At 51.3% G+C, this 25,876-nt stretch overlaps 9 protein-coding genes across 9 annotated transcripts; 6 read left to right on the top strand and 3 right to left on the bottom strand.

Annotated features, from left to right (window-relative positions):
* Positions 1-152: 152 nt before the first annotated feature.
* Positions 153-3,900, top strand: N7533_012836 (Kha1p; the record flags this gene model as incomplete). Its single annotated transcript, XM_057109486.1, has 5 exons — positions 153-280; positions 358-1,579; positions 1,644-1,914; positions 1,952-3,054; positions 3,637-3,900. The coding sequence occupies 5 exons, from the start codon at positions 153-155 to the stop codon at positions 3,898-3,900; spliced, it is 2,988 nt and encodes a 995-aa protein (XP_056954587.1).
* Positions 3,901-5,238: 1,338 nt separating this feature from the next.
* N7533_012835 (uncharacterized protein) lies at positions 5,239-6,140 on the bottom strand (the record flags this gene model as incomplete). Its single annotated transcript, XM_057109485.1, has 2 exons — positions 5,239-5,636; positions 5,708-6,140. The coding sequence occupies 2 exons, from the start codon at positions 6,138-6,140 to the stop codon at positions 5,239-5,241; spliced, it is 831 nt and encodes a 276-aa protein (XP_056954586.1).
* Positions 6,141-7,105: 965 nt separating this feature from the next.
* Positions 7,106-8,869, top strand: N7533_012834 (deoxyribodipyrimidine photo-lyase PHR1; the record flags this gene model as incomplete). Its single annotated transcript, XM_057109484.1, has 1 exon — positions 7,106-8,869. One exon carries the CDS (start codon positions 7,106-7,108, stop codon positions 8,867-8,869), a length of 1,764 nt encoding a protein of 587 aa, XP_056954585.1.
* A 374-nt stretch (positions 8,870-9,243) lies between these two features.
* Positions 9,244-11,880, top strand: N7533_012833 (uncharacterized protein; the record flags this gene model as incomplete). Its single annotated transcript, XM_057109483.1, has 2 exons — positions 9,244-10,571; positions 10,629-11,880. The coding sequence occupies 2 exons, from the start codon at positions 9,244-9,246 to the stop codon at positions 11,878-11,880; spliced, it is 2,580 nt and encodes an 859-aa protein (XP_056954584.1).
* Positions 11,881-12,548: 668 nt separating this feature from the next.
* Positions 12,549-14,459, top strand: N7533_012832 (sulfatase family protein; the record flags this gene model as incomplete). Its single annotated transcript, XM_057109482.1, has 4 exons — positions 12,549-12,866; positions 12,969-13,935; positions 14,025-14,146; positions 14,199-14,459. The coding sequence occupies 4 exons, from the start codon at positions 12,549-12,551 to the stop codon at positions 14,457-14,459; spliced, it is 1,668 nt and encodes a 555-aa protein (XP_056954583.1).
* A 669-nt stretch (positions 14,460-15,128) lies between these two features.
* Positions 15,129-17,003, top strand: N7533_012831 (uncharacterized protein; the record flags this gene model as incomplete). Its single annotated transcript, XM_057109481.1, has 8 exons — positions 15,129-15,253; positions 15,338-15,675; positions 15,735-15,781; positions 15,814-15,907; positions 15,964-16,360; positions 16,457-16,609; positions 16,683-16,748; positions 16,814-17,003. 8 exons carry the CDS (start codon positions 15,129-15,131, stop codon positions 17,001-17,003), a joined length of 1,410 nt encoding a protein of 469 aa, XP_056954582.1.
* An 863-nt stretch (positions 17,004-17,866) lies between these two features.
* N7533_012830 (uncharacterized protein) lies at positions 17,867-18,815 on the top strand (the record flags this gene model as incomplete). Its single annotated transcript, XM_057109480.1, has 2 exons — positions 17,867-18,162; positions 18,242-18,815. The coding sequence occupies 2 exons, from the start codon at positions 17,867-17,869 to the stop codon at positions 18,813-18,815; spliced, it is 870 nt and encodes a 289-aa protein (XP_056954581.1).
* Positions 18,816-20,727: 1,912 nt separating this feature from the next.
* N7533_012829 (polysaccharide lyase family 1 protein) lies at positions 20,728-21,971 on the bottom strand (the record flags this gene model as incomplete). The annotated part of the gene is made up of 4 exons (XM_057109479.1): positions 20,728-21,169; positions 21,223-21,307; positions 21,358-21,749; positions 21,790-21,971. 4 exons carry the CDS (start codon positions 21,969-21,971, stop codon positions 20,728-20,730), a joined length of 1,101 nt encoding a protein of 366 aa, XP_056954580.1.
* Positions 21,972-23,179: 1,208 nt separating this feature from the next.
* Positions 23,180-25,624, bottom strand: N7533_012828 (non-ribosomal peptide synthetase; the record flags this gene model as incomplete). The annotated part of the gene is made up of 1 exon (XM_057109478.1): positions 23,180-25,624. The coding sequence occupies one exon, from the start codon at positions 25,622-25,624 to the stop codon at positions 23,180-23,182; it is 2,445 nt and encodes an 814-aa protein (XP_056954579.1).
* Between the last annotated feature and the right edge of the window lie 252 nt (positions 25,625-25,876).

The following is a 25,876-nucleotide window of genomic DNA, read 5'->3' as shown; positions in this document are numbered from 1 at the left end:
ATTGACCACTTATTGACCACCTTATTGGTGAATAGATGCCACGTGACTGACACCCGAGATGCATGGCCAAATCCCCGGGATCAACGACGTCCAACCAATGACTACCCCTCATCGGCATACTGTTGGAATGTCGACCCACTTTGCCCGTTTAGATGCGTGCAGATGGGGCCAAGGATCGGAGCCAAGAACGGGCTCATTTCCACATTTTGGATTGGAGCACCCACGCGTCTTTGACCGCTCGTGGCTTAGATGCCTACACGCGGTCAGCTTCTCCATCCAAGTGAGCCTTTTTTGAGAATTTCTCTTTATTCCCCAACTTCTGCTGAGTTCCCTGCTGCTGTTGCTTCTTTGCTTCAGCATCATGGCGAACAGCACCACCGTCGCCGCCGCCGCTGCCACCGCAGCCGGCAACAGAGCTACCCCACAAGGAGGTATCCTCGAGGGGGGTAATCCCACTCACTATGACACAAAAAACCCCATTGTTGTGTTTATCATTCAGGCTGTCATCATTATCGTCCTTTGTCGCCTCATCCACTGGCCACTTTCCAAGATCCGCCAACCGCGAGTCATCGCCGAGGTCATCGGTGGGATTATTCTAGGTCCCTCTGTTATGGGCCACATCCCCGGATTCACCGAAGCTATCTTCCCCACTGCCAGTATCCCCAACCTCAATGTCGTCGCCAACTTGGGCCTGATCTTGTTCCTCTTCCTCGTGGGCTTGGAGACCGATATCCACTTCCTCGTCAGTAACTGGCGCACCGCCGTCAGTGTCTCGGCAGCTGGCATGATCCTACCGTTCGGTCTGGGCTGTGCTATCTCCTACGGCCTATATCACGAGTTTCAGGAAGACCCTGGCACCGTCCCGATCAAGTTCGGCACCTATCTCCTCTTTATCGGTATCGCCATGGCCATCACGGCCTTCCCTGTTCTCTGCCGTATCCTGACCGAACTGAAGCTTCTCGGTACCCGAGTTGGTGTCATCACTCTATCTGCTGGTGTTGGAAATGATATTGTCGGGTGGGTCCTTCTGGCCCTGTGCGTGGCTTTGGTGAATGCAGGTTCTGGGCTCACAGCACTGTACGTTCTTCTCGTTTGTGTGGGATACATGCTTTTCTTGATCTATGGCTTCCGCCCAGTCTTCCTGCGCTTCCTCCGACGTACTGGCAGCCTGCAGAAAGGGCCCAGTCAATCCGTTGTCACTCTGACTCTGCTCATTGCCCTGGCATCTGCGTTTTTCACTCAGGTCATCGGTGTGCATGCCATTTTTGGCGGCTTCGTTATCGGCTTGATGTGCCCTCACGAGGGCGGTTTCGCCATCAAGCTGACAGAAAAGATCGAGGATTTGGTAACAGCGCTGTTCCTGCCACTCTATTTCACACTTTCCGGTCTCAGCACGGATCTCGGGTTGCTGAATAGTGGGATCGTATGGGGTTATGTCGTTGGTGTCATCGTCATTGCATTCACGGCCAAGGTGGCTGGAGGCACACTGGCATCCCGCTGGACTGGCCTTTTGTGGAGAGAGAGCTTCTCCATCGGTGTGCTCATGAGTTGCAAAGGCTTGGTCGAATTGATCGTGCTGGTGAGTTGCGGCGTTATCTAGAAGGGGAAGAGCAAAAGGATCAAAAAACTAACATGCATCACAGAATATTGGTCTTCAGGCAAAGATTCTAAGTACTCGTACTTTCACTATTTTTGTCGTCATGGCTTTAGTCACAACCTTCTTGACTACGCCTCTGACCACCGCCCTATACCCCGATTGGTATCAGACTAAGGTCGAGCGCTGGCGCCGAGGAGAGATCGATTGGGATGGTAACCCTTTGCAGCAAGATCGCCGCTCTGACAGTGTCACTGCTGTCAAGGACCAGCTCAAAACTGTTCCAGTCCGCAAGCTTCTCGCCTATCTTCGTCTTGACGGTCTATCGGGCATTTGCACTTTGGCCGCTCTGCTCAGTCCCAATCGTGGATCCGCGCTGGCAACCCCCCCGCATCCACCCTTCCAAGGAACCAAAGCAAACCGACGAGGGCATTGAGGACGCCATCTCGACGGATCAAGATGAAACCGCACTTCGGGTTCATGGCGTCCGGCTCATGGAGCTGACTGACCGTGACTCCAGTGTCATGAGGGTGTCCGCTGGTGAGCAGGCTCTCTGGGACCCGGTTGTCAACACATTCCGTGCCTTTGGAGAATGGCATGACATTGCTCTCATGGCGGGCGTTTCGGTCGTACCAGAGCACAGCTATGCTGATACCGTTGTCAACATGGCTAGTCAGGAAACGACGGACCTACTTCTGCTCCCTTGGAGCGAAACGGGCACTCTGACTGATCGTCACAATGGGTTGGAAGTTGATACCGCCAGTCGCTTTGACAATGGATCATACACCGATTTCGTCACTAGTGTTCTCCAGCGAGTCCCCGGCCATGTTGGTATTTTCATCGAACATAACCCCGAGTCACGCTCCCCCAAGCGACCCACTCCACCCCACCCTTCAGCCAGCGGAATGAGCATCCAATCTGTATGGTCGCGCAGGGTCTCTGGCGACCGCTCTCACCACATTGTTCTTCCATTCCTTGGAGGCGAAGACGACCGCTTTGCCCTCCGCTTCGTACTACAGTTAGCGCAGAACGACCAGGTCACGGCTACTATAATTCAAGTCCCTGGCTTACAGTCCCCCGCACCCAGTTCCAAGAATGCATCCATGACCAGGGATAGCCAGTCTGACCTTGTCTTCTTCGAATCCCTTCGTGATTCTATCCCCGAGGAACTGAAGGAACGTGTCGTCTTCCAACAATCCACCGCGCGGGAAACTATTACCGATCCCACCCAACTAGCTCTCTCTGCCGTGCGGAGTGAGTTGGATGATAACATCTCCGGAAAGTCGGGCAGCATCGTCGTCGTCGGTCGCAACCGCACTCTGGCCGAGAACGGTGCGTCAATTGATGACAGCATTGGGACCGATACGTACTATGCCCTTGGTGCGGTTGCTTCCACCATGGTTGATCCGCAGAATAAGGTCTTTGGCAGTGTTCTTGTGCTACAGGCTAGCACCAGCATGGTTGTTGATTACCAATGATGTTCCTATTCACGATGCATTGAAGTTCTTTTGAGATTAGCTAGCTTTTTTGATTAAATACCAATGAAATTTTATGTGACACATGCACGGGAATGAGCCCGGTGGATAAGGAGATGGGTGGGTATGTAACGCCCGAATAGATGATGATGTAAGTTTTGGGTATCACAGCCTCGTTTATATCAGGGTAGACTGAGTGGAACGGGAGGGTTCCCAGTCGCGGCGAGCTTTTTAATGTCTAGAAGACGCATTGCTAGATGGGTGTGTATCCTCCCAAAACCAAGGTGGGCTGTACTGCCGCGGGACATTGCGGCGAGATTCCGAATTGAGCTGCGATGGTTCTTGGGAAGATGGATATGAAGGGTAGGAAGGACAGGATGGATAGGAGTTGATTTCGCGGGCGCTGGAGGGTAATTCCTCGCTGTTGTAGGTACCGCGGGCGACAGCGACGAGTTTCCCCAGGATGGCGTATTCCAATTTCAGTTTGATTCCGTAGGCGACGGGTTTGAACATCACCTGGATTGAGTAATAGCCGGTGTACTCGATGGCCACGATGGCCACGTCTAGGACGAGGATGACGACGTTGATGACGAGGAGTTGGTGGAGGATTCCGTTTGGTCGGCCCTCTGGACGCAGCTTGAGGAGTTTCACGGTCTCCCAGACGTAGATGCCCGAAATGATGAGTTCCTGGAGACAGAAGCCGACCAGTTGAATTCTTTCCATGACATTGTAGCCGCTCCCCCAGGGGCCAACAGGGGAGGCCACATTTCCGTAGAGCAAAACCGTTGTGGGGACGTGGAAGATGATGGCATCGATGATGATCATCCATAGGACCCCCCCAGAGTACTTTCGGATTTTGCAGCACCAGGTGTAGACGTGACCATAAAACGACGGATTGGCCAGTCACCATGGTAATCCAGCCCACGATGATGAGAGTGACACAGATATAGGGAGAGACCCCGGTTCGAAATAAAAGAAGGACATAGCCGAGGACATTAGGAATGATGGCGATAGAGGAGATGAGGAGGCTCCAGAAATAGCAACCACGGCGGCGCTTGAAGGAGACGAAACAAAGGACAATCAGCTCAAAGGCATTGTACCAGGCGATAGCAGCGAAAGCGGCAAAGACATGAGTTCGCACAGGATCTCCGGTGTCGGATCTGTGTATCAGCGACTCCGCGATCTCCGAAGCGGTATTCTTTGACATGAGCGGAAGGGGCACATCGCTCACGGTGAGTCGAAGGCACACATCTAGAAAGAGCAGGGGGGGAAGGGAGGGAGACAGGGTTTTGTTAAAGAGCGAGAAGAAACAAAAAGGGAAGAAAGGGATGATGTGAGTGGCCAGCGCTCGAGCGTTGTCGATCAAGGGTCCTCCTGCAGGGAAGGTTCCTGACTGTTGGGATTTTGTAGGGAGAAAGTGACCGGGGAAGAGGAGAGGAAAACTATTCGTGCGTATCCCCGGTCCAAGCGTCAGGGATAGACATTTTCCCACCCATTCATTGACGTGGAAGAGCGGAGGTGCCGGAGGTGAAGGTCTTCGGATCCCCGCCTTCAGATTGGGTGGGCCAGGAGGGTGCCCCAGATGCTCCCCCCCAGAAGCTCACCAGTTTGGGAAGAGGACCCAAGGATCTGGAACCAGTCTGGGCATCTTCGAACTATTGAAGGCTCCGATGCATCCAATTGTGGTGCAGGAGGAGGCAATGGAGCCGATGGAGCCGATCTTAGTCGCCGATCATTCCTGGCCTCGTTGGTTCGGGACTGGCGGTGGATGGGGCCGATTGGGGGGGGGGGGGGAGACGAGGGGGAACCCGTTGTAAGCGGGAGATTGGGAATGTCCTATTTTTGAGGGGAAGAGAGGGGGGGAACCTGATCATCATGATGCTGATGCTGATGCTGATGGCGTGTGGTAAGGTAAGTTGAAGTTGATGAAAGGAAGTGCAGGACAATCTCAATCACACACATACTAGAAACTTACAGTAGTAAATAGGGTAACCCCTGGCGCTAATCTCAATATTTTAGTCATGGCATCGGCAGAAATTTGCAATTCTTATTCCGTACATCAAAGTTCAAGCTATTTCCAATTGAAGTTACGGATTGTAAAGGGGAACAAAGTATACCCCTATCCATGGACCATCAATTCTCTATATCTGCCACCACCACACTGGGGTGTCAGACTTGATCCAAAGCTGAATCCCGATTAATCATCCAAACGAAGAGCCGATAGGGAAGAAATGTGTTGCACATCCAACTCAGGGTCGAGGCCTGTCCGCGTCGAATAAAAGGGCCGCGGCCATTCAGCACATCCTCAACCACATTGGTCGCGGCAATGCTGATATTCTGCTTATTCGGGTGGATTTCAGTCTTCTTGTGGCGATCGATGACACTGGTGATCTTCTGGTAATGCGAGTTTGGGGGCAATTCAAGATCGGGGATATTCAAAGGATTGTTTCCGCTTGTTTCCACACCACCAAGAACGACCGTGACGACTCGCACGCCGAGGGGGGCCATCTCGAGACGCAGTGTCTCAGAAAGCCTGGTTTGGGCACTGCGAGAGCTGCTATAAATACCTACGTTCTAGAGAATTAGCTTCTTATTCCTCTATCAGGATAGTATAGGATCGTCATGGACGAAAACCCACCCGCCCATGCAAAGACCATTTCGCCAGATACAGAACTGATATTGCACATGATGCCCTTGGCCGCAATGAGCAGAGGCGAAAAGGCTTGCGCCATTGCAACAATACTCCAAACATTTGCATCGTAGACTTTCTTAGCATCATCGATAGACGCATCAAGAAGGGGCACAATAGCGTTGACGCCGGCATTATTCACCAAGATATCCAGTGTTCCGCCAGTGGATTTCGCAACGGCATCGGCACATTTACGAATAGACTCCACCGATGTGATTTCGAGCTCGATAGTTTCTATACCGTCCATGCCGACCAAGGATCCTGCCTTGGCCATATTGCGTAGCGTTGCAAAGACGTGGAAACCTTTTGCACGGTAGACCTTGGCCATTGCGGCTCCGAGGCCTCCATCGCTGCAACCTGTAATCAAGACGGTTTTTGCCATTGATTGAGAATTCTACAAATTCAACGACTTCTGAGGATCCGGTTCAACCTGGAGTAGTAGTAGAAAGTTTGGGTTTCAAGTTGTTCATTAGCAGTGTCATGTTGTGCAATTCAGTTGCGAACCTTGAAGTTATATATTACTGATATCGGGAATCAACTTGAATTCCGTTTAGTGCTGGACGGGAATGAAATGGCCAACCCCGGCGGTAGCGTGTTTAAAAGGATACCTACCTAGATATCTATTTCGAGGCGTGAGCAACTGGTAATGTAATACTACTAGTACTAGTAGCAACAGGTTCTGGAGGAATCAATGGCGAGTCGAATTAACCAGTAACATGTGGAGGACCCCAAATTGCAGCGGAATTCCGTCGTGAAACCCGCGTGAACCGGAGATAACGGAAAAAGAATTATGACCGAGATTCAAGATATACTATGGTAGGTCTAAGATTATATAGTAAGATATACTCGTGATGAGTGTTCAATTAATTTCAATTTGAAGATGTTGACACTCATCACGTGGATCCCCAGACTAGTGCCATCAATTCAACTTTCCAACCTTCAACCCTGGAACTCGAAGTTGGTGCGACTTGAATTCGACCAGATCACCATCCATGAATGTACTACTACTATCTAGGTGTATATTGCCAACAACTTGATCCTCCAATTCTTGAGCCATGGAATTCCACCTATCCCAGCCTCGGATCGGGTGACGTCAAGAATCCCGATCGCTCGATCGATGACATCCTACGCGTCCAGGACCGACCGATGCTGGCCTCTTAATCGGGGCCGCGCGCCTGTTTGCGCGCTATTCCATCGATGCATCTCACAAGTTTTATCCCTGTTCACCTCCAAGTTCTCCCTCGACTCCTCCTCCTCCAACCTCCATCTTCCCGTATCCTCCGACCCCGTACCTCTTTAATCAACCTCATCTCTACATCCACATTCACAACTACTGGCAGATCCACAATGCCGCCGAAACGCAAAACCTCCGATGCGGACGTCGATAATAAACCAAACGGCCACGCGTCCAAGAGAGGTCGTACCGGCCTGCGTGAGCCACACCCCAATGCGAAACAGACCGAAGACTTTGGCATTGTTCTGCGCGACTTCTACCCTCCCGAGATGAGCAATGAGCGATGTAATGCGTACACCAACGGCACCATCCAACGTCCCATTGAAACACTGCAAGAGGCATGTCGCGACACCGCGGACAAACGTCGTTCGATTGAGGCAGGCAAAGCCGTGGTTCATTGGTTTAAAAGTGACCTGCGGTTATCCGACAATCGTGGCTTACATACTGCATTCCAACTCGCCCGCGACAACCAGGTGCCTCTCATCGGTCTCTACATTGTATCCCCTGAGGACTTTGAGGCTCATTTAACAAGTCCCGCTCGGGTGGACTTTACGTTGCGGACCTTGGACCGATTGCAGCGAGACCTGGCCGAACTCGATATCCCGCTCTACATGGAAACACAGGAGAAGAGGAATAAAATCCCCGATCGCGTGGTTGAGCTGTGCCAAAAGTGGGAAGCGAAGCACCTCTGCGGCAATATCGAATACGAGGTTGACGAGCTCCGACGTGATGCCAAGCTCGTTCGACTGTGTGCCTCGAATGATATCGATTTCAGCCCTACTCCCGACACCTGTGTGGTCTCGCCTGGTGCACTGAGCAGTCAGCAGGGAAACCAGTATGCGGTTTATACGCCCTGGTTCCGCTCCTGGCTGGCTTTTCTCAAGGAGAATCCGGATTACCTGGAACTGTCTGAGGAGCCGGGGTCTAATCCCGGGGATGCACGGAAGCAGTTCTCCGACCTTTTTGACTGCCAGATCCCCGCGTCGCCAAAGAGCAAACAGCTCTCGAACGAGGAGAAGAAGCGGTTCGAGGAGTTATACCCGGCCGGGGAACATGAAGCGATGCGCCGTTTGGAAAAGTTCCTCGAAGACAAAGGCCACAAGTATGCGGATATGCGCAGTATGCTTCCTGGAGAGAATACATCGCTGCTCAGTCCGTACTTTGCTTGTGGAGCCCTCAGTGCGCGAACGGCGGTGGTGACGGCGAAGCAATCGAACAAGAACTGGCTGGATCGTGGTGACCAGGGGTACATGACGTGGATTAGCGAAGTGGCCTGGCGTGACTTTTACAAGCATGTCCTCGCGCACTGGCCATTTATCTGCATGAACAAGTGCTTCAAGCCGGAACACACCAACATCGAGTGGGAGTATGATGCAGATCAATTCCAGGCGTGGTGTGATGGCAAGACCGGCTTCCCGATTGTTGATGCGGCGATGCGACAAATGAAGCATTGTGCGTGGATGCACAATCGGACGCGGATGGTGGTATCGTCGTTCCTATCGAAGGACCTCATGATTGACTGGCGACGCGGCGAGCGTTACTTTATGGAGACTCTGATCGACGGGGATTTTGCGTCCAACCATGGCGGGTGGGGGTTTGGATCGAGCACTGGAGTTGATCCGCAGCCTTACTTCCGGATTTTCAACCCTCTGAGACAGAGCGAGCGGTTTGATCCGAACGGTGAGTATATTCGGAAGTGGGTTCCGGAGCTACGCGATATTTCAGGCAAGGCGATTCATGATCCTTACGGGAACAAAGAGGCGGCGGGGGTGGCGGCGAAGAATGGGTATCCCAAGCCGATCGTGGATCACGCGGAGAGTCGAACACGGGCGTTGGAGCGATTTAAGAGTGCTCTCCAGAAGGAAAAGGAGAAGTAGGATGAAATAATGGGGACAGAGAAGAAGTGAGAAGATGTGAGACATTTGATGTGCTATGAACACTCCATACCAAGGAACTCTCAATACAGAAGAAGAGAAAAGAGGAGAATGAGAATAGAAACTGGGACCGAAAATGACTACTTGGGGTAAATCAGCGTTCAGTTCCCTAATTTAATTTAATGATCTTACTCGTCCTAGTCCTAGTTCTCCTAAGTAATTAAGTAACTAAGTTTAGAGGCAGTGCTGAGTGGTCCATTTGTACTTCCCCGCGCTTTTCCCCATTTTCTCCATTCCCCCCCATTTTCACATCTTCACATTTTCACATCTTCACATCTTATCTTCTCCTTCTCCTCATGCAATTCTCATGACCTGACATGGAATCCCACGGGGATCCTCAAAGCCCTGGCCCCGTTGACCTCCCCAATGGAAAGCGACGTTGGCGCCGCAATCGAGTCGCTTGCGATTCCTGCCACACGCGGAGGGTCCGATGCGACCGAGCCTTTCCCTGTTCGCGATGTCTACGAAGTGACATCCACTGCGAATTCACCCGTGAGCGTCGCAAACGAGGGCGCATTGCGCGCTCCAAGTTGACCTTGAACTATGATGATCAAGATCAAGATCAAGATCATGACCAGGATGAGGATCCTGATCGCCATCCTCATCCCTCGGCTCGCAAAGCCTCCACCTCCAACGGTGACCAGAAAGTCTCTCAGTCCGCCCTCTCTCCATTGCAGCAGAGCTCCTTGTCGCCAGAATCCGCCTTCCCACACAGGTCACCAGGAATTGGTTCCAATCACCTCAGTTTGTCTGCGCCGAGTGTCGAGGAAGACTCGCGCTCGCATCCGCGCTTGCGCCCACATCCGCGACCAGAGACCGAGGCCAATGCGACAGAGGAGTGGTTGTCTAGCGCACACCTGTCACCCGAGTCTTATGATATTTTAGGAGGCGTACATGGCAATGAAGGCCCACTGCCGAGATTATACGATATTTGGAACCCTGTCGACCTCGGCCATCACTCTCACCCTCAATCTCATCCTCATCAACGCAACCACCAGCATCACTACCAGCACCATGCACCCCAGCGCCCTCAGCGATTACCGTCCATCTCCGCACAAACCCACTCTCAATCTGGTCAAGGAGCGTCCTCGACCTCGCGATCAAGTTTAAAATACCCCGTCCTCGAACCCATCATGCCGTTCCTTGAATCCAGTCTCCCTCGTCGACTCGTCTGCGATTTGTTAGAACTATACTTCACCTCTGCTTTCTCGACACACATGCATCCCGTGTGCCACCACATCCACTGCTATGTCCTACGCAAAGCATCTTTCCTGAGCACCGACCGACCGCGACCGAGCAGTCCAGCATTGCTGGCGAGTATGCTGTGGGTAGCCGCCGTGGATGATCGCGCATTCTCCCTCTCCATTTCACCACTACAACGTCGCAAGATCTGCCAATTCCTCTGCGCGTTGACCATTCGTCTCCTTCGCCCATTGATTCATGTCTCGTTTAAAGACCAGGAACCACCGGAGAATCCTAATGTCCCGCAGGAATTACCAACAGCCGCAGTTCACCACCCGTTTGAAGGAGTGGGGGATGACAAAGGGTTGGTTGGACCGGCAGGGTCTCTTGACGATGTGATTACATATATCCATGTCGCATCGATTATTTCATCGAGTGAGCAGAAAGCGGCGAGTATGCGGTGGTATGTACTCCTACTTCTCACACCACCAGCTCTATGCTAACATAACTCTCATTCCAGGTGGCATGCGGCCTTCACTATGGCTCGTGAACTCAAGCTCAATCAGGAGATGGAAGTGATGTCGAACATAGATAATCAAAGTGATGGGTCGAGCCCGTCCTTTGGCTACTCCCTCGGAGCGTGGGCAAACTCCCCCGGCGGTGCCGCGTTCGACTATTCGAATCCATCTCGACCGAGCTTAAACTGCGTCTGTGAGGAAAAGCACGACCCTCACAGTACCGGTTTGATCACCGAAGAACATCGCGAAGAGCGGCGTCGTACGTGGTGGCTATTGTATATCATGGATCGACATCTGGCCTTATGCTACAACCGGCCACTTGCCCTCCTCGACGCCGAGTCGGAGGATCTACTCCTCCCACTGGATGAGGGGTCCTGGCAGGCTGGAAATATCCACAGCAACAGCCCACGCACTGATGGACCGCAGTGTATTCGATCTGGAGATCGAAACAAGAGACGTGTTTTCCCCAACTTTCTCTGCCACGACCACTCGATTCTCGGCTTCTTCCTTCCACTCATGACCATCACGGGGGAACTCATCGATTTGAACCAAGCGCGCAACCACCCAACACTGGGACTCCGTCTTCAAGGGAAGGAGGCATGGGAGGTCCATGTAGCGGAGGTCCTGGGCCAATTGGAGATCTACAAAGCCAGTCTGACGACGTTTGCTGCGACCACGGCAGCACCTGATCCCGAAGGCGACCAACAATCGGGCGACGGGGGATCCTTGTCGCAGGCTTATTCCTGGCACACTCAGACAGTGATCGCGTACTCATCTTACCTGGTGCACGTCCTGCATATCCTACTAGTTGGCAAATGGGATCCAGTCAGCCTGATCGAAGACAAAGACTTCTGGACCTCATCGCCAGCCTTTGCATCGACGATTTCGCACGCGTTGGAAGCGGCAGACTCGGTGCAGCAGATCCTGCGGTTCGACCCGGATATCAGCTTCATGCCGTACTTTTTCGGCATCCAGCTGTTGCAGGGGAGCTTCCTGCTACTGCTCATCGTGGAGCGGCTGCAGAAGGAGGCCGGGGAGGGAATTCTGAATGCGTGTGAGACGATGATTCGGGCGACCGAGTCGTGTGTGGTCACGTTGAACACGGAGTACCAACGCAGTTTTCGGCAGGTCATGCGGAGTGCGGTGGCGCAGGCTCGGGGCCGACCGGTGAATCCCAGTGAGATTCGACATCGGCGAAAGGCGGTTTTGGCGTTGTATCGGTGGACGCGCAAGGGGACTGGACTTGCTCTGTAGGGAGTATAGAGGATATTGTTAACTTTAGTGTATAGTGTATAGTGTATACCCGGCACGATGAATAGAAGCGAGATATGGCGTAATCCATGGACGCCAGTGGATACTCATAATATTAATATTAAAACTAATATTAATCCCTAAGTATTACCACTGATTCCAGCTACCTAAAGGTATTGTGAAGTCATTGCGGCGACGAAGCACGCAATTGTGGGGCAATACTCACAGTGGGCTATCTTATAACATGTATGAACTTGTTTACTATCAGAGACCATATACATCCCGAGTATATTAATGCTAGTCTACTTGTACAGTATACTAAATAATAAGAAACTCGACTGGCTGTGGTATCACCCGATATCATCTGTGTAACCTGCATGGCAATGCCTGGGGACGGAGTATAGCAGATCTAGATCAGATCGTGCATTGCTTTATCAATGCAGGTGTACTAACTAGTGACTAGTGTACTAGTTACTTAGTACTAGTACTATATCGTAACTAGCATCGATTGCTCAAAGTGAGCTGCAATGGCATCATCACCTTCCCCACAATCATTGCCGACGGCTCCACTCTTCTTACTACACTTGGAGAGTATTAATACTTTCAATTAATACTTTGGATTGTCACATTGGATTCAAGTCTCTGCATCTCATGCCACTGTCACTGTCATCATGAAGCTCTCTCTCTCGCTGGCCACGGCTTTCCTCCAGGGTGCAGCTAGCTCCAACCTCAACTTCAACCTCCAAAATGCCCTGCAGTCCGTCCTCGCGTCTCCGCACTCTTCCTCCTCCTCCGCCTCTCCACCAAATATTCTCCTCGTCATCACCGACGATCAAGACTTGCAGCTGGACTCAATCGATTACACTCCCCATATCACCCGCCATATTCGCGACCAGGGCACCTTTTACCGCAATCACTTCGTCACCACCGCTCTTTGTTGCCCATCGCGCGTGAGTCTATGGACTGGTCGCCAGGCCCATAACACCAATGTAACGGATGTTCACCCCCCCATATGGTAAGTGGAATTCAATCAAGGGCAGCATGGACAGTTCTTTGGCATATATCTAACATGATATATTGACAATTTGTAGGCGGATATCCCAAGTTTGTCGACCGGGGCTTCAACGACAACTTCCTCCCCGTCTGGCTGCAACAAGCCGGTTATGACACCTACTACACCGGCAAACTCTTCAATGCACACACAGTCGACAATTACCATAGCCCTCACGTCAATGGTTTCAATGGTTCCGACTTCCTCCTCGACCCCTACACCTACTCCTACCTCAACTCCACCTATCAGCGCAACCAAGATCCCCCCCGTAAGTTACGAGGGCTACCACACAACCGACGTGATCACAAAAAAGGCACTCGGCTTCCTCGATGATGCTCTCGAGGGTGAAAGACCCTTCTTCCTCACCGTCGCCCCCGTCGCTCCTCATTCCGACGTGAATCCCGGGAGAGCACTGGCTGGAGAAATCCCCATCATGACCGCCCCGATCCCACTCGAGCGACACGAGCATCTCTTCAAGAATGTCAAAGTCCCCCGGAACAAGAACTTCAATCCCGACGAGCCCAGTGGTGTGAGTTGGGTCAGGGATCTGCCTAAGCAGAATCAGACGGTCGTGGATTACAACGACCACTTCTACCGCTCGCGTCTCCGCGCCCTGCAAGGCGTGGACGAGTTGGTGGATGCGCTCGTATCGCGCGTCGAACAGAGTGAGAAACTGGATAATACTTATATCATCTACACCTCCGACAATGGGTTCCATATTGGTCAGCACCGGTTGCCGCCCGGAAAGACCTGTGGGTTTGAAGAGGATATCCGCGTGCCGCTTTTCATTCGGGGTCCTGGGATTGCGGAAGGCGGGGTCGAGGATTCGGTGACGACGCATATTGATCTGGCCCCGACGATCTTTGAGTTGGCGGGGATCCCGGCTCGTGAGGATTTCGATGGAACAGCCATCCCGGTCACGGAAGGGTTCTCGGGTACGCGACATGAACATGTTACGGTGGAGTATTGGGGAAGAGCAGTGGTGGAAGGGGATTACAGTGCTATTGGTGAGTCTTTCCTTTCTGTCCCCCCGGAGAAAGACATTCTGTTAGGGTCAGTTTGACACGATACTAATCATTGCATTTCATTTGTTCAGGCCCCGATGGTCTACCGCAGTTCCCTAACAACACTTACAAATCGGTACGCCTGCTCGGCGAAGGGTACAATTTCTACTACTCGGTCTGGTGCAACAACGAGCATGAACTTTACGATCTATCGGTGAGTAATTTTCCCAGCTCAAAACAGAAGAGGTCCGGAACTAACTGAACAGACCGATCCATATCAACTACACAACCTCTACCCGAAGACCACCTCGAAAGCAACAGAAGAGCCCCAAATACTGGGCCGTAGTCTTTCGCAGGTCATTAGTCGATTGGATGCACTTCTTCTGGTGCTTAAATCGTGCCAGGGAGTTACATGTATCAAGCCATGGAATGTCCTGCAGCCAGATGGCTCTGTCAGTAACCTCCGCGAGGCCCTGGACGAAGGATTTGATGCTTTCTACGGGGGGGCAGCCCGGTGTATCTTTTGACTGGTGTGCCAATGGCTATATTATTGCGGCTGAAGGTGCGCAGGTGCCATTGACAACTCGTTATGGACTGCCGTGGGATGCATGGGTGTAGCGGGTTTACTAGAAGACACATCCAAGTTCTAGCGTTAGATTGTATATATTAGTACCATCACGATCATGATTACAGAGAGCAGATTCAAAGGCATAAAATATCTATTGTTAGTAATGAGCAGGGGAAATTCAAATGTCAAATCGACTGGCACTGCACTGCACTGCACTGCCATGCACTTGGTGATCGTAAACGGCCTCGTAAGGGTAAACCACTGGCACTACCACGCCACACGGTATAACTGTACAATCGCAACAATAGCCGAGCCTGGCTTAAGAAATGCGTATTACATCCTGCGTAAGCCTCGCAATTGCTAACAGCCAATGGCAATGACATTCGCGGAAAGGAAGAGAGAAAACTGGGGCGGTTCTCGCGATGATGATTGATGATTGCGCCATATCTCCCCGCCGTGTCGACAACACTAAACATTCCAACATTCCCCGAATACGCGTGGTTTTTTTTTTATCTGCATCTCGGCAGATTAGAAAATAAAATGTATAAAATGTCTGGTACCCACTGGCTTTGTTGGATATTCTCGAAATCTTTTTCAAAGTATCTCTTCGCTCATCATCGCCTTCACGATGTCCGATCGGACGAGTTTCGATGAGAAACACATCAATGAAAAGGTCATTGACTCACCGCCGAGTGAAATAGACCATGGAATTGTTAAAGATTGGGATGAAGAGGAGTCGGCTGTGAGACGCAAGTTCGTATCAACATCAATACTTGCACACTGGACCAGCAGGATAATTTCGAATGGACATGAAAACTGACTCTGTCGCTTTGATAGAATCGACTTCATCCTCTTACCGACCCTGGCCCTCGCCTTCTTCTGTCTCCAGATGGACCGAGGCAATATCAGCGCCGTTCTGACCTCGACTATCACCAAAGACCTGAATATCACCACCAACCAGATCAACATCGGTACTCAATTGCTCTCCGCCGGCATCGTTCTCGCCGAGATCCCTTCCAATATTATCATGCAACGAATTGGGCCTCGTGTGTGGCTTTCAGGTCAACTCTTTGCCTGGGGGTTGGTCGCGACCTTCCAAGCGTTTGTTCAGTCATATCCTGCATTCCTTGTCACTCGCATCTTGCTGGGCTTCTGCGAGGGCGGTTTCATTCCTGGTAAGTCAGATTGGGTCAGGTCAAAAAGCGAGCAGAGCGGTTGAAGCTAACATGATTAGGTGCGCTATACTACCTGTCCACCTGGTATAAAAGGAGGAGGAGACCAGTATGCGTACTAGTCTGTTCTTTTATGGCCAGATGTTCGCCTCAGCGACATCCAGCCTGATTTCCGCTGGCCTGCTGCGCTTGTCCGGAACGCATGGAATGGAAGGATGGAGATGGATCTTCCTGGGTTAGTTCGGTTCAACATCCGTCGTCTTTCTGTTGAATAGACTAACACCAACACAGTGGAGGGCCTTCTCACCCTATTCATCGGCATCTTCTTCACGCTCCTCGTCCCACCAAAGGTAGGCGATGGCCGGCCACTCATCTCCTTTGGTCGTTGGAGCTACTTCACCGAGCGCGAATCACACATCATTCGCAATCGCGTCCTGCTGGATGACCCACAAAAGGCACAAGGCCATATCCAGATCACTTGGTCGGATATTAAAAACACCGTGAAACAGCCGCGAATCATGCAGCATGTCTTCCTCACTCTTGTCTCCATGTCCGGATTCCAGGGTGTCACTCAATATACCCCCAGCATGATCAAGGCGCTTGGATTCGATTCCATCAAGGCTAATGCCTTGACCTCGGTCCCGGTGTATTGCAGTATCGTCTGGTTGACCATTCTGTCGTTTGCCTCGTAAGTTGAGCCCAAAATTCTTTCGCTTATGGGCTACCATAAACCAGCCGATCAAGTGAATTCGGGGGTTTCCGACAGATTTCTAATGATTAACAGAGACTGGACTGGTCATCGAGGACCCTTTGTGTTGATTTCCATTACTTGGAATGTTATTTCATACGTCTGCCTGAAGACAGCGCCGTACACACTTGACAAGTGGCATCGATATGGAGTGATTGCGGTCGCCAATGTCTCCTATTGCAGCATGCAGTAAGTCAAGTTCCCCCCCTGTGTTGTGCCTTTTTTTTTTTTACCCCGGGTAAATACTAACGGTGAGAAACAGCATTCTCAATGTAGGCTGGCTGTCTATCTACTGTCGCACCCCACAGGAGCGAAGCGTTGCCATGGCGTAAGTTCTCTCCCTGAAACTTCCCTCAAAAGTAAAGTTACAAGGATACTAACTTTTCCTTCCAGCCTGGTGGTTATGGCGGCCAATTGTGCTGGTATCTCCGGCTCTCAGATCTTCCGCACCGCAGACGCGCCCAAGTACACGCACGGTCTGACGGCGATCTGTGCATTGGCTGGAGCATCATGGGGCCTCGCGGCCATTCTTGGTGCGCAGTATTATATTCGGCGGCGTAAGGCGAGCGGAAATCAAGTATGAGCTGAGTGGAGAGCGGCGGCTCTTCTGCCCCGGTGTGCACATTATGATTGTAAATAGCGCATACCAGTAGTATACATGCACATATTAAACTATACTTATAAGCATTGCTTATTTACCGTTGTGCAGAAGTACCCTGGCTAGTTACCAAGTATAACTACTAGTTAGTTAGTACTTCGTAGTTCTACCGAACAGGCTTTACCCCCTAACCATACCCGGCAAGGAACTACACCCATTGTTCTTCGTCGTTTCGCGTACCTGGCAGTCTGCAGACTACATCTGTACACCTGCAGAACTGCAAACTTCTCGTGGCGACTTGCGGGGAAATTCGGTTAAAAAGATGCAGTGATGGGAGACAAATGCACCGATTGGTGCATCGTTGGCCCGCGTGGCTCGATTATTCGGCCCGACGCGGGGAATCCGGGGTCGGTTAATTCTCGAGACAATTTATTTTCGTTGTTTTTGACTTTGAGGATCATGCGGTCTGTCGGGTGGAGTGCTACTGTTGGCCTTTTGTTTGGATGTATTCACTTTCATCTGGTGTGATCCCAGTACATGGAGGGAGCTGTTTAATTTACCGACCGGAGCTCGCTTGCAGCACTGCGTCTCTCCTGGTTCTCCGCAATTTATTTTAGCTCTGCTTTGGTTCCTGAAGATGAAATAAAATGGAAGATTCCCCAGGTTTGCGGGGTTCAATCATTCTCCAGGATCTTTTTGTACGTACCTACTATACTTGTCCGTGGAATATTTGAGAATCAGTTGCACCCATCTTCGACGGCAAAGATCATTTTTGTTTTGCAAGGGAATGAGCACATTGGACTTGAAGACGTCAAGTTTTATCCACACCAAGCCCTCCTACTTTCAAGATGACCACCGACTACCCCTACCCCATGGCTCAGTGGCCGGCGCATCTCGCGCAAATGGCCGAGCCCCAATTGATGACCCAAGAAGAACTCGACCAGCAAGTCTTGATGGCTGCAGGCTTTCCCATGCAAACCGACTTTGAGCAATACCTCCCGCAGTTGGATCAAATGGATCAAATGGACTGGAACAGTGAAATGGCCAGCAAACAAGTGTTTTTGCCACCGTATCCCCAGTCATGGTACGAGGCCGGCCTTGTCAATGACCAGCGAAAGCAGCTAGAAGCTTCATGGAGGAACAGGTGAGCCAAGCCGAGCTTTGCCAGAGAATCATTTTTTTCTGTCTTCGCCAAGGAAATAACTAATCGTTGAAAATCATAGCTTCATGCAGGAATATCAAAATCAAACCATGACACCCACAGCCACCCACCACGACACCGAAAATAACCTCCTCTCCCAAAGTGCCAGCGAAAGGGCCCTCTTCATGACCCCACCGGCTCAGTCTCACTATTACCCGACCTTTCCAGGCTCCCCGATTTCCGAACTCTGCAGCACCCCCGAAATGTCTCACTCGTCGCGCTGGGAATCCGACGAGGACAAAGAGAGAGAGAGGGAGAGGGAAAGAGAAACCTATACTTCAAGTTCAAGTTCAAGCTCAAGTTCCCGATCGCCCTACACAGCCCCAGATCCCCGACCGAAAAATGAAGGGGATTATTTCTCGCCCACGCGCGGGGTAGACGGGGTGCATGGACATGCGCATGTGGATGAGTCGGAGAGTGAGACTATCCTGGAAATGCCCGATGGCACCACCCGCCGCACGGCAAATTGGCTACCCGTTGACTCAAGCGCTGGCTTCACAATCGGCCCGGAACAGAGGGGCTTTTATCGAGATCCTTCGCAGATGGACGAGTTTCAGGATATGCAGGGTGCTTTCTTTATGAGCCCTGCCAGATGATGGGTGCCGGCTACCGTCATCTATACATGAAGTTCATGGTATGCGCCGGCGCTTACCATCATATCGGTCTCAGTGAAGAGGAAAGGCACTCCGTTGATCCGATTCATCGATTGATGCACCTATAGGCTGGTAGGCTGGTAGGCTGGGGGCCCAGGCTGCGTTCAGTCACTTTCACTAGGTATTCTACCGCCCAAGGCGCTTTTGCAAGAGTCAAAAAGGAATATTCTGTGACGAAAATCCAATAGCCCCGTGTGGAAGTATGACATAGGACTTCATCCAGGTGTGTGGTGAGTTCTTGGTCGCAGACTACTTCCAGTAATTTGCGCACTTTATCAAGCAATTCTGTGATAGATAGACTAATTCATTGGATAGTACAGGGATCGGTCTCCGGAAGACTATTGAGTTCGACCACTGGTTGGAATGGTAGATCTGATGCTGTGCTTTGCCTAAAACAAATGGGCCCAAAATCGCGATGGCTTGGGACTGGCTGTCTGGTGGGGCCGAGGGGCCGTTCGCGGGTACTCATGCTGGTCGGGCATAAGTTCTAGAAACTAGAAATTTGAAATTTGGAGAAGGAGCTCGAGGCAGACTTGATGAAGAATATTTCGACGGATGTCATCTGACTCAGGTCTTATGCTTGGCTGAGGGACTTACCTTGAATTCCTTTGTTTTTCAGTGGGAACCAACACCCCAGCATAGCGGCCATATCAGCCCGAACAAGCTAGATACTGGGTAGTTGAAATATTGAAATGTGGATTGATTGATTGATTGATTGATTGAAGTTTAGTGAACAAGGGGTTGGGTAGTAGAAGGCTGCTTCCTTCTTCTCCTTCTTCTTCTCCTCCTGCTTCTCCTCCTCTTCTTCCCTGTTCTCTCTGGCACTGGTCCCGCTCTCACCACTCTAGCCAGGGGTTGGTCGTTCACATTTAGACATAGTCCCTCTGTCATAAACTCCTCGTGATCACGATAACCCTCACAATATTTAATACATGCTGGCTGATGGGGACAGATGAAAATTTTCTTCTCGCAATCATGGTTACAGTCCACCCAAACACGACATCCCTTTCGGGACTGATTAGTGATGGTTGGCTCCGAAATGATATGTTCCTTAACCAAGCACCGGGGGTGGTGGCATAAGTGCGAAGCATCCTCCCCCGCCCTGACTTCCCCGGCGTTGGCCCAAATCACCAGTGTCTGTAGACAGGCAAACTTATTCGCGCCTGCCCAAGAAACCTGAACATATCCCGCCTCCTTAGACTCCCGCAATATAGTCTCGTGGCACCACCCGTTAGAAGTAGTCTTCAGAGAATACCGTTCGAGGACTTCGTTGGCAGTGACTGGATCAATTGCGCAAAGGTCAGATATTAGTTCACGTCGTATGGTTGGATGGTTATAGTCAATGACATCTGAGTCAACACTTGATGGTGGGCTGGAGGGCTCATATGTACTAGCGTCGTCCATTGTGCATCGGGGCGCTTAGGGGTCTGGTAAATTGGGTGTCAGTTACTGTATGGAGGAGATGGCGTATACTGGATGTGGTCTCGAAACTTCTTGACATAAGCTGCCGCAGTGATTTGCGATCGCGGAGGCGGTGGTGACAGAGATGGGGACGGAGATTGCTGCGGGTCTCCCAGATAGCTAAATGAGGGGGGTCCTTTTCTTTCTACCTGACGGTGTGCGGCCGATGGCAAGGTTATTGCGTGTGACCCCATCCTCCATGATTTTCAATTTACGATTGGCCAAGAAAAAAATACGAGGACGCAGTTGTTAAGCCTCCAGGGCTTTCAAATTGGAGTTGGTGAATATAGTATAGTAGGTCTCTATAGCAGGTCTTGAAATGCAGTCCCACTAACATCAGCCTGAACTTCAAGTTGAAGTTAAAGTCCCAAGAAGTTCAAGTTGAGGTTATAAACTAGGCGTGAATGCCAGCATTTTTCAGGACCGCAGATTTGACGCGGCTGGCGTCGACGACGGAGATGCCGAACTCGCCCTTTGGCCAGCTGGACAGAACAGATGAGTCCGAGGCGGACAGTTCACCAGAGGAGGTGAGGGTGTTGGCGACACAGGTGCGGCCGAGGGCAGAGTCGCAGGATGACTTGTCGCTGGCGCTGACGGCGTAGGTCTTGCCGGGCGAGCTGTCATCCAGGAAGGGTGTATCGACTTGGTTGAAGACGTTGCCTTCAATCAGGGCATTGGTTCCATCGCCGACATCGAAAGCATGGCCAGTGTTATTGTACCAGTAGTTGTTGTAGGCGTGCCAGTAGCTGTTGAACTCGAGTTTCGGCGAACGGCCGGAGGTGTGATGGATGTAGTTGCCAGTGAAGGTGACCTTGTCATTCTTTCCGTAGCCGAGGCTGGTAAAGCATTAGCTCTGCTGAAATCTAACGATGTTCATACCGAGACTCACATGGTCCAGTAGTGGTGGCCATCGCAGGTGGCGGACCAGCTTGTTTGTCCGTCAAATTCGCTGTTGGAGATAGTGACACGACCACCTGAAAATAGTTAGAGGGGGAAATTTCTATTGGATTATCGGGATACTTACTAGCCTCGTAGCCAGCAACAAAGTGCTGGCGACCAATCAAAGAAGTCTTGACATGGTCGATCCAGACCAGGTCTGAGCCATCCAGGGTAATAGCATCCCCACCCCAGATGTACTGGGGGTTCAGCTCGGTGATGTGGATATTCTGGATAATGACATTGCTAACGCCATTGCGAATACGTAGACCCTTACCACGAAGTACACCAGCGCTTCCAACACCAACGATGGACTTGTTAGAGGCGACATCGATACCCTCAAGAGCGGCCTTGTCATAGGTGCAGGTCAGAGTGGGATAGCTACCACACCAGCTGGAGGAGTCGAGATCAATGGCGTTTTGACCAGAGCTACCGCAGGTGTTGGACGAGGGCTTGCAGCATTTGCAGTCGGTGCACTTGCTGCCGAGGAAGTTGAACTCCTTATCGATGAGAATCGTACGGGGGGGTGCTGTCGGTCAACCACGAGGTCAACTCGGCAGTGTCACTGGGGGAAGCGGCGCTTGCACTTCCACCACCAGTGGTGCCAGTTGCGAAACCGAATGCCTTTCTAGAGACGCCAGCGGCCTGGGCAGTGGCTCCGAGCAGCGCAAGAGCTGCGAGGAGAGATTTTTGGATTGCCATATTGGGCAATAGAGAAGGGGAAAGTACTGAACTAGCAGTATTTCAAAGAATGAGCGTAGAAAAAGAACGAATGGGCCGAAGTGGCAATGGAAAAGAAATACAGATGGCACAGGTCAACAGCACCGTGCAATGTAGCAATGTTATATACCTGCACACATTTTATCACAGCCCAAACAGGCAATGAAGAGCATCTTGGCCTCGTTTGAGCTTGAGTAGACGTGAGGCTCGCATTGAAGATCTATGCTCCTTTGTGTCAACGGACCGAGCACCGCCCGTGATATCTTGCCCACAGTATCACAGAGATTGACCGTAAATGATATCGCAGGGCGGATCCCTGATCGACCGGCCACTTGCCCGTTCCTAAGGATCGACTCCACCGGGACGTTTCAGCGAAGCCCTAGTCGGGGCTTGGGCACTGTGATCCTTGCTTGTAACATGGGGATGTGAACTGTTGGTACAAGGCCTTGAATAGAGTTTGTGTCTTTCAGCTTCTTTTTGGAAGGCCGACGCGATTTCCACGTGCAAGTGGCAGTTGAAGGTACCGCCCCATAGCACAGAATTTCTAGTTGCGTGTTACCTAGGGTTCGCAGCGACGATTCCTCGGAAGAAAGTCGGGGATATGATCTGATATAGAAATGATCTGATGCACACGTCAAGTGGAACTTCGGCGAATGGTCTTTTTGAATTGTTTCACGACATCACTGCCTATTGCCAGGGGGACATTGCTTATGTTGCCAGTGGAGCAAGCATTTCTCAATGAGACGGGGTCAAATTCTCCACTTACCTCAATGAATCCCGTGTCTGGGATGTTAATTTGTACTGGCCAATCTCTCTAGTGCGGCTAGAACAAGTCGAGATCATTCCAAGTTTGTCCGATGCCTCTCCTGAATAGAACCGTGGCCGAAGATTGCCAGTGGGGGAAAGGTGAAAATAAAGGTGAAAATAAAGGTGAAAATCATGCACCCCCTTCCTCTTGAAAACTTAGGAGTTCAGAACGAAAGAAAATCCAGCCATCCTTGGAATGCTTATAAATGCTTTGATTCTGCTCCATAATAATGTCAGACGGAGTTCAAGTTACTCTAACATCAGCTAATATATTCTGAGGATCTTCATCCCATCAATATATAGCCCGGATCCATTCCGAGCGATGCTTAGCCATAAGCCACCCAACAATCTTATTATATTAAACCTGTTGATCGTTCACCAGATTATTCCCACTCCGGCCACACCGTAATTTCTCTGAGATCCTCTCGATGGGCCATGTAATAAGCATTTCCTAACATGTGAAGCTTGCGACGATCCGTCTTCTTCGACTTGGTTCGTGGGACTCGGTCGACGAGTAGGAAAAGACTAGGAACATAGTAGGTGGGCAGATTCTGCCGGACCCCTTCGCTGAGGGCCTGAGTGAGAGCATAGATCGCATGACGCTGCATTATCGGGCGAAATTGCATCTCTTCGATTGGTCCCGTCTCCAGGTTCATTGGGTTATTCGCAAGGTAGAGGTAGACCCCAAGGATTGGCTCGCCCGCACCATCCACAGCACCTAAGACATCCACCACCGCGGCATCCCCAGTCGACAGATGTTGGCGAAGTACGTACTCGACTTGGCCGGCTTCCACCCTCGCCCCATCGAGTTTTAGCATTGTGTCTTTTCGCCCAATGAGCTCAATCGTTCCGTCGTGATTGTACCGGCCAAGATCACCGGATCTATAGAATCGATGTTGTGGACGATCGCCATGAATCTGTGCCATCCAGAGAGGCGATGTTGTCAAGAAGTTTTCCGATTTTCCGGAGACGTGGTCTAGATAGCCTCTTGATATGTGTGGACCCTCCACGAGCAGCTCTCCGACCGCTCCCACGGGCATCAGTAGATCAGGGTGATCTTGGTTCACAATCCAGATGGCGCCACTAGCTGGTCTTCCAACAATAGCGCCGTGGCCCATTTGAAGGTTGGGATTGTGAGCACACAGAGACGCTACCTCCCCCATGCCATACTGGTTTACAACCTTCACGCGAGTCAGCCACTTGGCGAGAACCGCGTCAGAGACAGGCTCCCCGCCGATGCACATCATCTTCAGCGTCGGCACACGGTCGGGATTAATCTCGATGGCCACTGAGGGCGTGGCAAACATCATATTAGCCTCGAGGTCATCGATATCTGTCATGAGGGCATCCACTGACAGCGCAGTTGTGGGCACACAGCAGCAGCCACCGGCTAGCAGAGGTGCAAGGAAATCATTATTACTGATATCAAAGGCGTAAGCATCGAATTGAAAAAGTCGTGAATGAGGGCCCATGCCCATGACGCGGATGTAATCGGTGAGAGCGGACGCGTAGCTTCGGTGCTCTTGGACGATTCCCTTGGGTTTACCGGTACTGCCCGAAGTGAAAAGTACTACGCAAGCATCGGTAGGCTTAACATCGACACATGGTACCCCGGATATGAAAGGGAGTTCTCGGAGAGAATCCGCGCTCACTTCAAACTGGACTTCTACAAGTTGCGTGTACCTCGATGCGTATCCGGTCGATGTCAACATGATTTTAATTTGAGTTCGCTCCAGGACAGATGCCAGATATGGTGGTGGGTCACTGCCATCAACGCAGATGTATGCACCACCGGCCATTAGAATTGCAAGACGGGCTACGATTGCCCAGGTTGACTTGTAGAAAGTGCAGGCGACAAAAACACCCGGTCGAACACCCTGACCAACCAACCAATGAGCCAGGCGAGATGAAAGATCCTTGAGTTCACTATAGGTGAGGTCGCCGTCCCATGATCGTACAGCTGGTGCATTCGGGGTTGTCACGACGTGGCGTAAGCAGAGATCGTGAAGCAAGGCATCTTGAGAAGGTGCAAGAGAGCCGGTGAAGTCGGCAATCTGGGCACGATCATTTGACCCACAGAGATCCACGGCTCCAATCGACTGCATTGATGTAATTCCAATTGAAGAGAGGGCTCGATTGAAACTGTGGAGTAAGCTTGTTGCCAGTGGTAAGCCGATTTGAGAGTCGCCCACATCGAGCTGTGCATGCAGGAGGTCATCTGGCGTACATCTGACGAAAAGAAGCAGACCCTCCCCGGGGGTTTCTTGCTTCGAAGCAATAGAGCAACAAACGTGGCACCGGCCCATGCAGGCTTTCTGGCCCAAGCCCACCGCCATTGCAGGCTCTCGCTGGTAAACAATGGTCGTGTTATAGCGAGGATTCTTGCAATCATTTACATGCACGCCATTGGCATATGACTCCTTTGCGAGGGAACCAAGCCCATTCGTAATCTGCCCGAACAATTCATGCACTGATTCTTGAGTGTCGACGTGGATTTGCATCGAAGGGGCGGTGGAATCATCAGACTCCCCGACATAACAACGTCCCTTGGTATATTGCTCACCAACGTATAGGGTAGTCGAGGAGGTGAACGCTCCAATTGTAATGACCCAAGCAAGTTGGAGTAGACGTTGAAGTTGGATATCAGAAGGCTCGGCTTTGACGATTGTTGGTGCATTGAAAACCTCGACGAGTCGCAGAAGGAGCCGGGGGTGCTCAGAAAGCTGTAGATCCACGACCGACTCTTTCAGGCCATTTGCCTGGTCCCCCAAGAGAACCAAAGTTAGCGGTTGGTCCAAGGTATCGGAATCTAACAGAATGGGCGCCATGGTGGTAATGACAATGACAATGCTTTTGGGATGAATCCAGAGCTGTGGTTGAATGAAATGAGATTCCGAGACAGGAGTTCAACTGGGATATTCATGATTAAATGTCTGGGGGCAGATGTCAAGCTGCAATGGTCTGGAAGGACGTTCCACGGACATGACTGATGCGGCGCAACGAGGGGTTGGCTTTGTTGGACAAAGAAAGTACTCAATTGGAGTGGGCGTCCAAGCGCTCGTCTGGAAGGCATCTGCTGG

This window comes from Penicillium manginii (genome assembly GCF_028828005.1).
Source record: "Penicillium manginii strain IBT 31320 chromosome Unknown utg000009l:1.0-3297300.0:1.0-3298630.0, whole genome shotgun sequence".
NCBI classification, from domain to species: Eukaryota; Fungi; Ascomycota; class Eurotiomycetes; order Eurotiales; family Aspergillaceae; genus Penicillium; species Penicillium manginii.
This window is presented reverse-complemented; position numbering and strand designations above follow the sequence as displayed.